Source organism: Drosophila persimilis, unplaced genomic scaffold (assembly GCF_003286085.1).
Source record: "Drosophila persimilis strain 14011-0111.01,24,50 unplaced genomic scaffold, DperRS2 tig00000000-arrow-pilon, whole genome shotgun sequence".
In the NCBI taxonomy this organism is placed as follows: domain Eukaryota; kingdom Metazoa; phylum Arthropoda; class Insecta; order Diptera; family Drosophilidae; genus Drosophila; species Drosophila persimilis.
The window spans coordinates 16284944-16301708 of NW_020825288.1; the positions used below are offsets into that span (position 1 = coordinate 16284944).

A 16765-nucleotide genomic window follows, 5' to 3' on the forward strand; every position below is an offset into this window, starting at 1 on the left:
CAATAATTGTTACTGAAAAATTAGATGTAACCATTATTTATCCAATATCTGTATTTAATGATCATCTATCGATCAAACCATAGTCAATACGCGGCAATAAATACATACATATAATACCAAATAAAATTATAAAAATTCCTTTGATCAAAGTATGGCCTACGAACAAAGCCGTTGAACTTTGGGCACCCTGTAACTAAAAAAGCTTTTCGGATTTTCGCAAACTTAAACACAAAACGAGGGGGAACGTTGTGAGTTGCTGCGGACACCGCAACTCTACAGTTATACCCGATACTAAGTCAGTATGGCACACGCCGCTAATATTAAGCGACACCACAAAGAGTGCGTGCGAGAGAGACAGAAAATCAGTCTGAGCGTGACGTCGGGCGCTGCGTAGCCACTGCAAATTGATTTCTTGCTTTTGGTTACAAAAATGATCCGATCTGATCCAGATTCAGCAATCTGATAGATATGGTCATTATCTATGATTCTGCGTTTTTAGTTTTCTCGAATCTGCAATATTGTGGATGCAACAGATTTTCGTCCTTTGTGGGGGCGAAAGTGGGCGGGGCGAAGTTTTTAAATATTTTTGTAGCAGTGACATATCACAGAAGTCTGGATCCGAAACATCGTTGCTCTAGCTCTTATAGTCTTTGAGCACTAGGCGCTGAAGGGGACGGACAGACGGACGGACGGACAGACGGACAGACAGACATGGCTCAATCGACTCGGCTATTGATGCTGATCAAGAATATATATACTTTATGGGGTCGGAAACGATTCCTTCTGGACGTTACACACATCCACTTTTACCACAAATCAAATATACCCCAATACTTATTTTGAGTATCGGGTATAACAAACCGCGAGAGAAATTTTAGACGTTTCTCTGAGCTTGAGAGAGAGATACAGGAAGCTAGAGAAGGAGAGAGCCCCAAAAGCTCTCGCCTTGGCAAAGCAAAAGCGAACAAGTGTGTATAAAAAGGACATTTCGCTCAGTCGTCGACTCCTGTTAATAAAGCGAAACGCAAGTTTTGGCCCTAGCAAAGAAGTGTTTCCATTTTCCGCTGCAACAAAGATTATTTTCCAAGAAATTGTGCAACAAATTGAACCATAAGGGAAAACCGAAGAGCCAGTCGCTGGGCTTTTGTGTGTGTGTTAAAAGCGCGTCAGAAACAGTTGGGCAGTCGAAAAGTTTCCAGCCCCAGCTGCATAGTAGCCGAGAAAAACACACGCGCTAACCGTTAATTAGTTTTCCCCCTCACCGCTGAATCTTTAATTCGAGGACAGTCCTGGGACCTGCTGCTAATTAAGCCTGGGACTTACCAACAACGCAGTAGCGAAAGAGCGAGGCTGGAGGATGCATTAACCAGGTGGCAGCCGCGAGGAGGTGCCACAACTCGTAAATATTTGAAGGTAGGCGACTCTGCTCTGTCAGCAAGTCCATACAATTTATGGCAGATTCTAGCCGTCCCTTCCAGACGCACTAAAATTCACCCTTGGCGGAAGCTTCACCATCTTCCTCCTCTTTTTGCAATTTTAATTTTTTGTGCATTATATACATATGTACATACAAACATACATACTCGTATGTACTTAATTTTTGCCACTCGAAGGCGGCAACGGTTGCCGCACGAAAGTGTCGAGCACTCGAAAGTTTCTGCTCAGTAGAGTATTTTTAATGATGCACTAAACGATCAACCGAGAAGACCGAGAGGTGTTGATCCATATAGTGCTAGGATTATGTATAGTTCCGGGAAAAATCAGTTCCAGTTTCTCTGCTCATATCATATGTACATATATGTATGCATGACCGTACTTTGATGGTGACGGCTGAGTGCAGAATACTGGGAGGAAGAACATCACCCTGTATTATTTAAGAAAATTACGTGTAAAATGAATCAAGTTTCTGGCTGAAAAAGCGTATTAACTAAGTTACAGATTAGTTCCACTAGTCACAGACCTTACTTGCTTCATCAGAAATTCTGATTCAGAATCGTTTTGTCTGGATTTTCCTTTGAAACGATGTCGAACATGAAACTGCTGGCGATCTTGCTTGCGATTTCCTTTACCCTGTTGGAGGCGATAAGTCCCGATTGCGTTGGCAAGCCCTTTGGCACGGGGGATTGTGACAGGAGGCACGCCGTCTTCTACTACAGCGATTCAACGGAACGATGTGAAAGGACCGTATTAAATTGCATCGTATTTGGTTCAAATAGATATAAGACTCAGGAATTATGTGAAGCACACTGCAAGACACCGCTTCATCTTCATGTATTTGACGCAGGCTTAAATTCAAAAGTTGGAACGATTCTATAATTCAATTTATATAAGCAATTAGTCGCTGATGATAATGTAACCATTGAAATTGGTCTCGCAAAATTGTGTCTAAATACATATTTAATGACTAACTGTAGTTTAGAAATTAAAAATACATACTCGCATGTACATACTTACATAGGTACGTTTGTATGCATATGTGTAGGTAGTATTTTTAGTATTCTTTTCATTATTGTTTTCTTTTTTTGTGTACTCGTTTTTGTTTCAGGCTCTTCTTGGCTTGTCACCAGCGTCTTTAGGTCGAGTCGACGGGCACTCATAAATATTTCAACTTGTCAAAGCGCATATGTATGAGTATTTTTATCCACCGTTCTCGTGGCGTGCAAGTACAAGGGGTATAATGTGTTCAAAGAAATCTATGTAACATACAGAAGAAAGCAATCGATATTGTTTCCCAGAACTCTCAAACTCCCCGATCTGTGAATCGAGAAAAACCCCTCAAGAACTTTAATACGTTTCATATTATAAGATATATCGGTTACTAAAACCTGCAATCTACTGCCTAATGGGTATCTCATTGTCGAATCCCTCGACTTAGTCGACTCACTTGCTTTCAGTGTATGCATGGCTATGTGGGCCTTTGAATGTGTGTGAACAGCCGCAACTTGTTAGCGTGTATGCCACGGCAATACAGCAAGTAGAACCCAAGCTCGAAGACTCGCAGCCATCAGCAGAGAGACTCTCTTGGTCACAACGTTTCCGCTTTGCTTTCTGTGACACCCAGGGGCTCCATCAGGCTTTCACCCTCACCCCCCCTGGTCTCTCTTTCTTAGCCCTAGAGCTGTCGCTTTGTTGGTATAATTTTAATTACCACTTGAGCGACTTATGCGGCGTGGGTCGGTGAATGAATGCGAGTATGAGTGGCTCATGGTATAGTGGATGTGGCCCAGCTGAGGTGCCTACTGGGTGAGTGCATCAAGTCGGCACAAATACCCACGATGTGAACCATATACTAAGCCCACACACTTTTATATACTATCTACATTGCACGCTCATAAGGACGAATAACAAAACCACGCACTGACAATGCGCAATATTCTCCTGAAAACCCGCATTGTTTGGTTCTATTGTATAGGACTTTTGCATTGGGATTTTGTTGGATTCAGGAAACCTCAAAGCAAAGTCCCAGCCAAGGAAATATTGCGTATGCGCCACATAAGCCGGCCTGTCAGAGGTGTTCCACATTCATGTGTGTATGTATGTATGTATGTGGTAGCTGTAAAGTATCATAATTGATTATTTGCCGCTTCATTGGCCATCTAAGCCGCATTCAGTTCGGCGATAGTCGAATAGATACCATCCAATCAGCCGCCTCTGAATATCGATTGCAATTCATATAAAGGCAATGACCACAACAAACCGCTTATTGCCCCCGTCCTTGGCCGGTGTGCGGTGGTGGCAAATCCAACTTTTCATAGACAACTTTTTGGTCCGCTAGAGAGTATTGTGTGGGAAAGTTTTTCCTTTTTTGTAAATTTTCTTTGCCTGGAAACGATGAAATATGATAGTGGGAGAACCGCAAAAAGTGCAGCTTTAAATTGCGCTTTTCGTTTCAGCGTATCTTAAAGTTTCTTTAAGCCGGAAGAACCTTATACATACAAACGTAGTTAAAGAAGTTTGGTTTTTCCATAAACGGTCGTTAAAGTTTTCATTTCATTTCAGTTTGGTAGAATTTCACGAGATTTTCCAGCAAAAGAAACTGAAAGTACCCTAGCGTGAGAAGTTGTACAAAAACTGAACCTTTTTGGTTCGCTCACATCATTTCCATTTCATTTCGATGATGTACGGAAAATTCAGGAACTTTTTTACAACTACACATCTTAAATGGTAAAACTTTCAATGAAAATCATAATAGTTATAGCTTGACGACAGCTTTCGAGGTACTTTTTAAACAGCTTCAGTAAGACTATGCATATATGTATATATAGGACCTTTTAGAGGGGGAAAAGCAGTTCTATGGCAATACTTGATTTACTACGAATATAAATTGTTTTTTTTCCAGGTGCCACACACCAAAGAAAATATGGGCACCATACGAACTGACCTTCTCAAGTTCGCCGAAGGAAACATCTACGAGGAGCATCAGAAATTCATCACCACCTTTGACGAGAAATGGCGCATGGATGAGAACATCATTTTGATAATGTGTGCCATCGTTCTCTTCACTTCAGCTCGATCCCGAGTGATACACAAAGACGTGATAAGATTGGAACAGGTCTGTCCTTTTTGAGATTTCCACATCTGAATTGTGATTAATATTGTCGGATTACTTTTGCAGAATTCCTACTATTATCTTCTGCGAAGATATTTGGAGAGTGTTTACTCTGGCTGTGAGGCGAAAAATGCGTTTATCAAGCTAATCCAAAAGATTTCAGACGTGGAGCGTCTGAACAAATTCATTATAAATGTCTATTTAAATGTTAACCCATCCCAGGTAGAACCTTTGCTACGTGAAATATTTGATTTGAAAAATCACTAAAACGATTCGCATCGGGCATCAAATGCCGGTGTCCTGTTATAATGGATGATCAGCGAGCTGTAGTTGTTGTTGTTTTAATCGTAATGTGCGTCGCTCACTGATTTTTGTTTTATCTGTCGCTTATAATGTTAGATTTTAGTCGAATGTGATTGATAGAGTTGCAAATACTACATAGATTTTATATTTCTACATCAAAGAGAGCATATTTAGGATACAAGTGCAAAGCAACACAATTTAAATGTAATGTACACCGTTTAATTAGTTTCAAATAAACTAAAATCAAATGCAAAACTGAACTCAAAGAACCAAATGTGGTCTATTCCTGGTACCTTAATCACAATAGAATCACGGAGGAAAAATGGTATATTTCATTATTGCGTATTTATATAATAGCCTGAATATGGGAGATTGATGGCGTGCGACTCGGTATGGTATATTAACGATACAACATAACTCCATCGATGTATATAGAGACACAGGATAGCCCGCCGACTACGAAGACTCTTCCCGCGAATACCAATTGGGAGCAATAGCCACATGCTGAGAGCATCCGATGTAGGAAGATGCCGAAAAGAATTTTTGTCTTCAGTCCCATTATTCTGATGTGTTCGCTTCAAGTGATCGATTACGTTGATCGCCTGCTCTTTCAGGCATTTCCGCTTTGCTTGTCACTCGATCGTTTAAAATGTTACCAAATATTGGAGCATTCACACGTTCTTTCTGAAGGTACAACCACAGCTATCCGCCACGTGCGGCCACCCCGAAAGACGATCCCGAAGAAAGAGCCAGAAGGAGAACCCGAGCATATACTAAGCTCTGTACCTTTTAAGATCAATAAAATAACCCTATTTCTTTGTACCGCTTAATCCACGCCTTATTATTGAACCACGAGACTATCTTTCAGCAACCACATCCAGAGATCAAATAAATTTCTGTGAACACCTGCGAGTATACCCCGGCCGTAATGCCGCCACTGAGTGTAGATCACTCGAAAAGACAAACACAATGAAAATTAAAACTAAATGAAAAGAACATTATTTTACGAACTCAAAGTAATGGAACGCACGCGAGGGACAAAAAGCTAAGAGCTTAAATCTAAAAGCTTATTTCAGCTCAGCTCTCCGCCAAGGCTTTTAAGCTTTTGAAGCCAAACTTACCTAGCGGCAGCTTGCAAGGATTTCCTTTGGAGGTGTGGATAAATAAATAAAAGCTCTCCTAGGTCAGCACCCATCACAGTTGCAGTTCTCTCGACTGTGCATTTTTACAATAATTGTTACTGAAAAATTAGATGTAACCATTATTTATCCAATATCTGTATTTAATGATCATCTATCGATCAAACCATAGTCAATACGCGGCAATAAATACATACATATAATACCAAATAAAATTATAAAAATTCCTTTGATCAAAGTATGGCCTACGAACAAAGCCGTTGAACTTTGGGCACCCTGTAACTAAAAAAGCTTTTCGGATTTTCGCAAACTTAAACACAAAACGAGGGGGAACGTTGTGAGTTGCTGCGGACACCGCAACTCTACAGTTATACCCGATACTAAGTCAGTATGGCACACGCCGCTAATATTAAGCGACACCACAAAGAGTGCGTGCGAGAGAGACAGAAAATCAGTCTGAGCGTGACGTCGGGCGCTGCGTAGCCACTGCAAATTGATTTCTTGCTTTTGGTTACAAAATCCGATCTGATCCAGATTCAGCAATCTGATAGATATGGTCATTATCTATGATTCTGCGTTTTTAGTTTTCTCGAATCTGCAATATTGTGGATGCAACAGATTTTCGTCCTTTGTGGGGGCGAAAGTGGGCGGGGCGAAGTTTTTAAATATTTTTGTAGCAGTGACATATGACAGAAGTCTGGATCCAAAACATCGTTGCTCTAGCTCTTATAGTCTTTGAGCACTAGGCGCTAAAGGGGACGGACAGACGGACGGACGGACAGACGGACAGACAGACATGGCTCAAACGACTCGGCTATTGATGCTGATCAAGAATATATATACTTTATGGGGTCGGAAACGATTCCTTCTGGACGTTACACACATCCACTTTTACCACAAATCAAATATACCCCAATACTTATTTTGAGTATCGGGTATAACAAACCGCGAGAGAAATTTTAGACGTTTCTCTGAGCTTGAGAGAGAGATACAGGAAGCTAGAGAAGGAGAGAGCCCCAAAAGCTCTCGCCTTGGCAAAGCAAAAGCGAACAAGTGTGTATAAAAAGGACATTTCGCTCAGTCGTCGACTCCTGTTAATAAAGCGAAACGCAAGTTTTGGCCCTAGCAAAGAAGTGTTTCCATTTTCCGCTGCAACAAAGATTATTTTCCAAGAAATTGTGCAACAAATTGAACCATAAGGGAAAACCGAAGAGCCAGTCGCTGGGCTTTTGTGTGTGTGTTAAAAGCGCGTCAGAAACAGTTGGGCAGTCGAAAAGTTTCCAGCCCCAGCTGCATAGTAGCCGAGAAAAACACACGCGCTAACCGTTAATTAGTTTTCCCCCTCACCGCTGAATCTTTAATTCGAGGACAGTCCTGGGACCTGCTGCTAATTAAGCCTGGGACTTACCAACAACGCAGTAGCGAAAGAGCGAGGCTGGAGGATGCATTAACCAGGTGGCAGCCGCGAGGAGGTGCCACAACTCGTAAATATTTGAAGGTAGGCGACTCTGCTCTGTCAGCAAGTCCATACAATTTATGGCAGATTCTAGCCGTCCCTTCCAGACGCACTAAAATTCACCCTTGGCGGAAGCTTCACCATCTTCCTCCTCTTTTTGCAATTTTAATTTTTTGTGCATTATATACATATGTACATACAAACATACATACTCGTATGTACTTAATTTTTGCCACTCGAAGGCGGCAACGGTTGCCGCACGAAAGTGTCGAGCACTCGAAAGTTTCTGCTCAGTAGAGTATTTTTAATGATGCACTAAACGATCAACCGAGAAGACCGAGAGGTGTTGATCCATATAGTGCTAGGATTATGTATAGTTCCGGGAAAAATCAGTTCCAGTTTCTCTGCTCATATCATATGTACATATATGTATGCATGACCGTACTTTGATGGTGACGGCTGAGTGCAGAATACTGGGAGGAAGAACATCACCCTGTATTATTTAAGAAAATTACGTGTAAAATGAATCAAGTTTCTGGCTGAAAAAGCGTATTAACTAAGTTACAGATTAGTTCCACTAGTCACAGACCTTACTTGCTTCATCAGAAATTCTGATTCAGAATCGTTTTGTCTGGATTTTCCTTTGAAACGATGTCGAACATGAAACTGCTGGCGATCTTGCTTGCGATTTCCTTTACCCTGTTGGAGGCGATAAGTCCCGATTGCGTTGGCAAGCCCTTTGGCACGGGGGATTGTGACAGGAGGCACGCCGTCTTCTACTACAGCGATTCAACGGAACGATGTGAAAGGACCGTATTAAATTGCATCGTATTTGGTTCAAATAGATATAAGACTCAGGAATTATGTGAAGCACACTGCAAGACACCGCTTCATCTTCATGTATTTGACGCAGGCTTAAATTCAAAAGTTGGAACGATTCTATAATTCAATTTATATAAGCAATTAGTCGCTGATGATAATGTAACCATTGAAATTGGTCTCGCAAAATTGTGTCTAAATACATATTTAATGACTAACTGTAGTTTAGAAATTAAAAATACATACTCGCATGTACATACTTACATAGGTACGTTTGTATGCATATGTGTAGGTAGTATTTTTAGTATTCTTTTCATTATTGTTTTCTTTTTTTGTGTACTCGTTTTTGTTTCAGGCTCTTCTTGGCTTGTCACCAGCGTCTTTAGGTCGAGTCGACGGGCACTCATAAATATTTCAACTTGTCAAAGCGCATATGTATGAGTATTTTTATCCACCGTTCTCGTGGCGTGCAAGTACAAGGGGTATAATGTGTTCAAAGAAATCTATGTAACATACAGAAGAAAGCAATCGATATTGTTTCCCAGAACTCTCAAACTCCCCGATCTGTGAATCGAGAAAAACCCCTCAAGAACTTTAATACGTTTCATATTATAAGATATATCGGTTACTAAAACCTGCAATCTACTGCCTAATGGGTATCTCATTGTCGAATCCCTCGACTTAGTCGACTCACTTGCTTTCAGTGTATGCATGGCTATGTGGGCCTTTGAATGTGTGTGAACAGCCGCAACTTGTTAGCGTGTATGCCACGGCAATACAGCAAGTAGAACCCAAGCTCGAAGACTCGCAGCCATCAGCAGAGAGACTCTCTTGGTCACAACGTTTCCGCTTTGCTTTCTGTGACACCCAGGGGCTCCATCAGGCTTTCACCCTCACCCCCCCTGGTCTCTCTTTCTTAGCCCTAGAGCTGTCGCTTTGTTGGTATAATTTTAATTACCACTTGAGCGACTTATGCGGCGTGGGTCGGTGAATGAATGCGAGTATGAGTGGCTCATGGTATAGTGGATGTGGCCCAGCTGAGGTGCCTACTGGGTGAGTGCATCAAGTCGGCACAAATACCTACGATGTGAACCATATACTAAGCCCACACACTTTTATATACTATCTACATTGCACGCTCATAAGGACGAATAACAAAACCACGCACTGACAATGCGCAATATTCTCCTGAAAACCCGCATTGTTTGGTTCTATTGTATAGGACTTTTGCATTGGGATTTTGTTGGATTCAGGAAACCTCAAAGCAAAGTCCCAGCCAAGGAAATATTGCGTATGCGCCACATAAGCCGGCCTGTCAGAGGTGTTCCACATTCATGTGTGTATGTATGTATGTATGTATGTGGTAGCTGTAAAGTATCATAATTGATTATTTGCCGCTTCATTGGCCATCTAAGCCGCATTCAGTTCGGCGATAGTCGAATAGATACCATCCAATCAGCCGCCTCTGAATATCGATTGCAATTCATATAAAGGCAATGACCACAACAAACCGCTTATTGCCCCCGTCCTTGGCCGGTGTGCGGTGGTGGCAAATCCAACTTTTCATAGACAACTTTTTGGTCCGCTAGAGAGTATTGTGTGGGAAAGTTTTTCCTTTTTTGTAAATTTTCTTTGCCTGGAAACGATGAAATATGATAGTGGGAGAACCGCAAAAAGTGCAGCTTTAAATTACGCTTTTCGTTTCAGCGTATCTTAAAGTTTCTTTAAGCCGGAAGAACCTTATACATACAAACGTAGTTAAAGAAGTTTGGTATTTCCATAAACGGTCGTTAAAGTTTTCATTTCATTTCAGTTTGGTAGAATTTCACGAGATTTTCCAGCAAAAGAAACTGAAAGTACTCTTGCGGGAAAAGTTGTACAAAAACTGAACCTTTTTGGTTCGCTCACATCATTTCCATTTCATTTCGATGATGTACGGAAAATTCAGGAACTTTTTTACAACTACACATCTTAAATGGTAAAACTTTCAATGAAAATCATAATAGTTATAGCTTGACGACAGCTTTCGAGGTACTTTTTAAACAGCTTCAGTAGGACTATGCATATATGTATATATAGGACCTTTTTGAGGGGGAAAAGCAGTTCTATGGCCAACGCTTGGCAGCCACTCAAAGTGCCGAAAACGTAATTTCGGCAGCATCTAACGATAACAACCTTTGGGCGATCATTGTAATTCGGCAATTTGGCCGCAGTTCCATCTCTCGTCTCTGTTCCAAGTCTAAGGAAGGTGCCGAAACGTACACTAGGGATATCTGTACATATATAAATAAAAACGAAATGTTATTACAGTTTGAAAAGTCGTTTCGTTGCTCCTCATCATAAATTCTCCTTTTATTGACAAATTCCAGCATTGGACACCGGCAATGATGGAGCATTCTTTGTAGTATTTTCTGGAAAACTCATTAACGGCTCGTGTCCTGGCTAACTTTGGCTGAATAGCCAATGGCAAGGACCTTCGGCTTAGACGGCTTCCCCTGTTCCTTGGGTTGGTTGTTGGCAGCCGGAGAGTGCCAGGACTGCCATCGGCCGAACAGTTACATATTGCATGTTGTTTGGGCCTAAATAAGCCCCAACCGGGCGGCAATTTGGCAAACGTTCGAGCCTCGGATTCGTATCGCCGCGCCGTCGCTTTTAAGTGTTTGTTATAAATTATTCGCTACATTTTCAAACTGGACAACCGAAATGCAGTAACTGTAATGACTTTTTATGCAATTTTACTGCACTGTGGACGCCATCTGACCCCATCACAAACCACCACATACAAGTACTTCCGACTACCCGTAAATACACACATAGATATACATACATATGTACATCCATATATGTACATATAACTTTCCGGTTCGCTGACTTTAAATTTGGTTCGTTCTGAAAGGGTTGCTTTCGGTGTTGCCTTCTGCTTGGGGAGAGGTGAGTGGCCAGCAATGGAAATTCAATTTCCCCGCAGACATATTAATTATGCAAATGAAAATGGTTTCGTTACGCTGCAAACCACGTGTTCAGGATCGCACAGATTCAATGGAACACCTCTTTTTCTCGTAAGTAAAGTTCAGCGAAAGCTTTCTTGCTGTTGAACAAAAACAATAAAGTTAGTAATCTCTGGAGAAAATCCATTGGAAAAACTTTTCTCCTCCTCGAACTTCACGTATTAGAAGTTGTTTCGAAATTAGTTATTCCACTAGTTCTAAATGAACTAAGGAGAAGCCACCACAGAACTGAAACTGTCGCGAGAACTTTAGCACATGGCGAGAAAATCCAAAGTCTTTCTCTTTAAAAATTGTTCGCTGCAAATCATAACCAAAGAGCAACATGTTCAGGAAGTTTTAGCCAACTTGTAAATGCACCGGAGAATCAGAACTACTATATACCATGTACATATGTATATATATAGAAAGGAAACAAGTTTTAGATAGACTTTCTGTGCGGCTGGTCGCCCAGCCGGCACAGACATGTCTGACATTTAAAAAGGCCAAAAACGTGAAAGAGGATCAACCGAAAAGCAAACAAATCACAGACAATTGAGTGACTGACGTGTTGTTTATAAAGACAGGCCCTGAGAGAGACCAAAGCGACAGGCAGAATGACATTGGAGTTAAAGGGGGGAAAGAGACCCCAGAACCAGACCCAGAACCAGACCCAGACATAGACACAGACGAGGAACGAAGCAATTAGGATTCAATGCATTGGGTATAAAATACAATTAAGTGCCATTTGGACCGGACGGCGTACGGAACGGAGAAAAGTAAACAAGCAATTACAGGAACGTCAGCACGTCGACAGATATGCCATTATTGATATTGATTTTACAGTCAGATCCTGCCAGACCCAGAGCAAAGTCAGTTAAGTAAATCATCCGCTTGTCGAGCGGTAAAGCAAATTTATTGGTTTTAATGATGGGCCACGGGGCCTTGAGACTTTGCGGCAAGACCCCGGAAAAAAGAGTACTCTACTCAGAGCCACACACATAACTTTCAATTATTGAATGGGGCAGACAGATACAACGGGGAGAGTACGAGTGTGTCTGCAGAAGCAAACATTCGTTGCATACCTCCAGGCGTGGCGCATGTCGCGCGCCAATTAAACGGGCAGAAAACAACGCCAACAATTTTGTACATTTCCACTTCTCACACATGCCCCACAGAGCGGAGCCCACAATCATGCAAATACTCGTTTGTTCGCGTGTCGAGCAGCCTTATACCACTAGTTGAGCAAAGAAGCCCCCCAAGGGGGAATCCGGCTCGGCTGCGCTGCCACCAGACCACGTCATTTGATTTCGCTTTTTGCGCCAATCTGGCTAAAATTATCTTAGCGGTTAGCTCGCCTATTACCAGGGCCAGAAAGCGAGTGTCTGCTCTGATCCGAAAGAAGCGAAATTAGCATTTGACTTTTAGCATTTAACAAAGTCCTGTCCTGTCCTGGAAAGGTCGAAGGTGAGGCAATCCAATTAGGGATGTGCCTCGGGACTCGAAGCATTTGCTGCAGTCCCAAGCACTCATCAAAGGCCAATCAAGATCTATTCAAACTTTAAATTTCACTCTTTTTCAACTCCTTTTTCAGACCATTACTTGAGAATGCCTCAATAAAGCAGTAAGAATACTCGAAATAATAAAATAATACCTAGCGATCATGTCAAATGTAAGTAGTTCTCATTACCTAATGTAATACCCTATGACTAGTATTTCTTTCGTAATCCCTCCTGTTTAGCTTCTCTACATGGACAAGTCGAATGGCAATGGCGTCTATGCGGTCAAGCCCAACAGCAGCCACACGGACAACGATAATGCCCTGATGGGAGCAGGTGTTGCCCCAACCACAAACTCGACAGCAGTAGCAGCAGTAACAGCAGCAGCAGCAGCAGCAGCAGCTGGAGGTGGAGGTGGAGTGGTGGCAGGCGGCTGCCCCACAACGTTGGCCACAGCAAATAACATAAACATAATGAACGGAGCCGCCGCTGCTGCAGCTGCATCGGCGTCCACTCTGCCAACTTCCGCTTCCAGCGAGGACCTCAGCCAGAGCCTGTCCGAGTACACAGATGCTGACGAGAGTATATCCGCCCCCACTGAGTTTCTCGCTGAGGTAATGCATATACAGAACAGAATATCGATCTGTATATACCCAACAACGTTGGGGAAAACAATCGTAGCTGAGAAACCATCAGATTTTGTTACCAAAAGAGATCAAGAATATTTTTAAAGGTAGTGACCTTTAAAGAACCCGGTACCGCTAATTACAAGTAATATATGTACGTTCATCAGAGCGGATGAGTCGTAGGTAGCACCTCTTTGTGCTAATCGCTGCAGCCTTGACTACCCCTATCTGATTACCTGAGTGGGGCACACTTCTGGCCCTTGGCAAGGTTACTAAGACGCAACAGACCTTATGCAAATGCAAATTGCTGCACTGTCAGCAGAGATTGGGGATTTAATTTTAAGTCCTTTCTGGAGGATTACGCGACCGAGCGTTGCACCCTCTTGCTCTGCATTCCAACGTATTGATTGCTAATAAATTGCCTTCCGAGCGCATTCAACTTTCAGAAGAGTCAACTTTTTTGTCCTCCGCTCCGCCCGATGTGGGCCAGTGGAACAGGGCAGCCAGGATGTATGAGCAGGAGGCAGCCATTGTTATTGAGATGTTATGAGAATTTCAAAAGGGATTTGATGGCATTCGCTATATTGTTTGATATATAAGTATATTGTGCGTTGTTTCTCCTGCAGTTCCTGTCCGCCGTCATGCTCAAGGACTACAAAAAGGCATTGAAATATTGCAAACTGAGTGAGTACAGAAAAGGTATTTCTGGAGTGCACTTATAGTATATATTTTCCTGCTGTTTAGTCCTCCAATACGAGCCCAACAACAGCACGGCAAAGGAGTTCTATCCCCTCATCCTGGACAAGCTGCGGGGAGGTGAGTGAGCTGGTAGCCAGCCGCGAGAATAGTGAATTAATCCTCTCTCCTGTGCCGCAGTAGCCGCGTCCAGCGACAGCGACGAGAACTACAATAAATCTTCATCAGCCGAACTGGCTCTGGACCTACATGAATCTGATGCTGAAGGCGATGGCGATGGCGACGGGAGTGACAGTAGCAACAACTGTTCCGAGGAGGACAACGGCTGGGGTGACGATGAAATTGACAATGTCGATGTGGAGGGCGAGGAGGAGAGCAGCAGCAGTGGCGATGACTTCGAGCTGCCGATCGATGAGCAGCAGGATCTAGCTGCTGTCGATGGCCTGGCCGTGCCGCACTCCCACTCCCACTCTCATTCCCACAGCCACAATGACTCGGGCTCCTCGCGCAACTCGTCGAGCGGCGGAGGCGGGCGCAGCGACAACACCACCCACTCCTACTCGAGTCTGCTGCTGGAGGAGGAGGACGACATTGTTCCAATCAGCCTGAGCTTTGGCCTCAAGGACACCACGGCCACAGATCTGGATGTTAGCAATGGTGAGTGGCCCCAAATGCATCGCAGTTCGGGATTTGACGATCCGTTACTCTTTGTTGCAGGAAACAAGGTGCCTTCCGCTTCGTGCAGCGACTCGGAGTCACCCACAGAACCACTGACGCAGCGACTGGCGGCCATACTCCGCTCCAAGTGCGGTGTCTCCTCCGGCGGCAATGAAGACCCCTACTGAGGGAACCCCGATCTATAGATCTGTTTATACTACACTTACACTGAGCAACACTCGCAGGTTTTAGAAAGGAACCAAAGATTGGAGATGGGTCTGATTCTGTTGCACAGTGCTATCTATATTCTTGTATACTCCACCCCTTTGCCCCGCTAGTCTCTCCACTAGTGCGACCGCTTTGCGAACCTAGAAACCGTCCCTACATACTGCATACACTCGTATATTGTATCTTGTATCTCCAATTGCAACGTTTTCTCTTCAAACGCGATTCTATTCTCCCTAGGACAAACATATCGTACAAACTCAAAAAGTACTTATATACATTAATACCTATATATTATATATACTATTATATAAACTTTATATGTTTAGCCCTAGACCTAGTTACAGCTCGACTAGCTACAGAGCCCCCAATAAAGATATACTCGATATCATAAGAGGCATAGGTGACTATACACACAGATACAGAATGCGAAACATACAAACAAACAAACAAAATTAATAGATATACTGAACAGATATATACATATAATATATTTTAGTAATACACCCATTCAGAACGCACAGGACATGGAATGCTTTACATACAATTTGCATTTGATAGAGATCGATTTTTTTCCCCAGACATAGAGACGCAGATCTCTGACGGAGGACAAGCCTAGAAGCTAAGGATAAGTCTGATAAGAGAGGAAAGAACAGCGAACAGAGAACAGAACACGAACGAATGTAGAACTAAAACTGAAATGGTCCAAAGTCAAAAAATACGTAGATGATTGTACATAAAAAACATACTCGAACATATATTTTCTATTTTCGGCGAATTAAGCCAGTCTATATACTCCACAGTCTATATTCGTTCGATTCGATTCGGTTCGATAAGTTGATGCGGGATATAACTCTAAAAACTCCCTAACCCCTCATTAAACCGTACTCAAACCCTTAAATTCTTACACAATAATTGTAATTCATCCGTATATGTGGTATGTGTAGCTCAAGGCTAGATTTTTCCTAAATGTATTGTTGAATTATATAACCCAAATAGTCTGTATTTACTACAATGTACATGTATACTCGTATTGGAAGAAATTTGTAATAAAAAAATAAAAAGGAACGAAAGCTGGAAAAATTTGCCTTTTTATTGGAGGAAAACACAGGTGGCCGGGGTTTTTTTCTTTATCAAACATTTGCTTATTTTTAACTTTATTTGAAATCCATTATTATCAAAGATCTTTTTATTATTCATATAAATTTCTCATTAACATGACTTGCAATCCATTCGTATATAATTTTTTTACTAATAGGTTTTTATAAAACTTTGCTGATGATATTCGAAAAATGGGATGTTTTAAAAACATTTTCATTATTTGACCGCTCACACGTGTTCATTTTTGTTCAGTTGTTTATTGATTTATGAAGTGCATACAAGATATAGAAAAATTTCTATTGGCGTTCTGTTTTCGCTTTTGTATAATTTTATAAAAATGTCTCTGCAACTCGATTGGAAATGGCTTGTTCTATGTATTCGTTTGGTTTATTTCCCCCCCATGTAGCAGCATTCTGATATGTAACAAACTACTTTGATTAAATATACTAACATATTTCATGTTTTCCTCGCTCTCTGAATACTGAATACTGATTCTTATTACCTTTATTATCATGGCTTATCATGGCTAATATGTTACATGATCTTCCAGCACCAATGGAAATTATACAAACTAAATGCAGCATAACAAAATTCGTTCTATTATTAAGATTAATCCTGTTTTTGCATAATAAACTATTTTTTTGTTGTAAGTTGCTCAAAAAAAATCAGGTAATGAAGCTTTGTTTCGATTTGTTTCGTGTTGTTTTGTTG

General features: G+C 41.9%; 2 protein-coding genes across 3 annotated transcripts; both read left to right on the forward strand.

Annotated features, from left to right (window-relative positions):
* The first annotated feature begins 1044 nt into the window (after positions 1-1044).
* On the forward strand, positions 1045-5087 carry LOC6587680 (nuclear hormone receptor HR96). Its single transcript, XM_026986074.1, has 3 exons — positions 1045-1413; positions 4340-4552; positions 4616-5087. The coding sequence occupies exons 2-3, from the start codon at positions 4361-4363 to the stop codon at positions 4814-4816; spliced, it is 393 nt and encodes a 130-aa protein (XP_026841875.1). The 5' UTR covers positions 1045-1413; positions 4340-4360; the 3' UTR covers positions 4817-5087.
* A 2025-nt stretch (positions 5088-7112) lies between these two features.
* On the forward strand, positions 7113-16004 carry LOC6588657 (dentin sialophosphoprotein). Of its 2 annotated transcripts, none has more exons than XM_026986056.1 (7): positions 7113-7489; positions 12845-12922; positions 12992-13363; positions 14002-14059; positions 14120-14191; positions 14252-14728; positions 14789-16004. In XM_026986056.1, the coding sequence occupies exons 2-7, from the start codon at positions 12914-12916 to the stop codon at positions 14914-14916; spliced, it is 1116 nt and encodes a 371-aa protein (XP_026841857.1). In that variant the 5' UTR covers positions 7113-7489; positions 12845-12913; the 3' UTR covers positions 14917-16004. The 2 variants fall into 2 exon arrangements, with proteins under 2 accessions (XP_026841857.1, XP_026841861.1); XM_026986060.1 differs by having other exon boundaries at positions 14255-14728.
* The last annotated feature ends 761 nt before the right edge of the window (positions 16005-16765 follow it).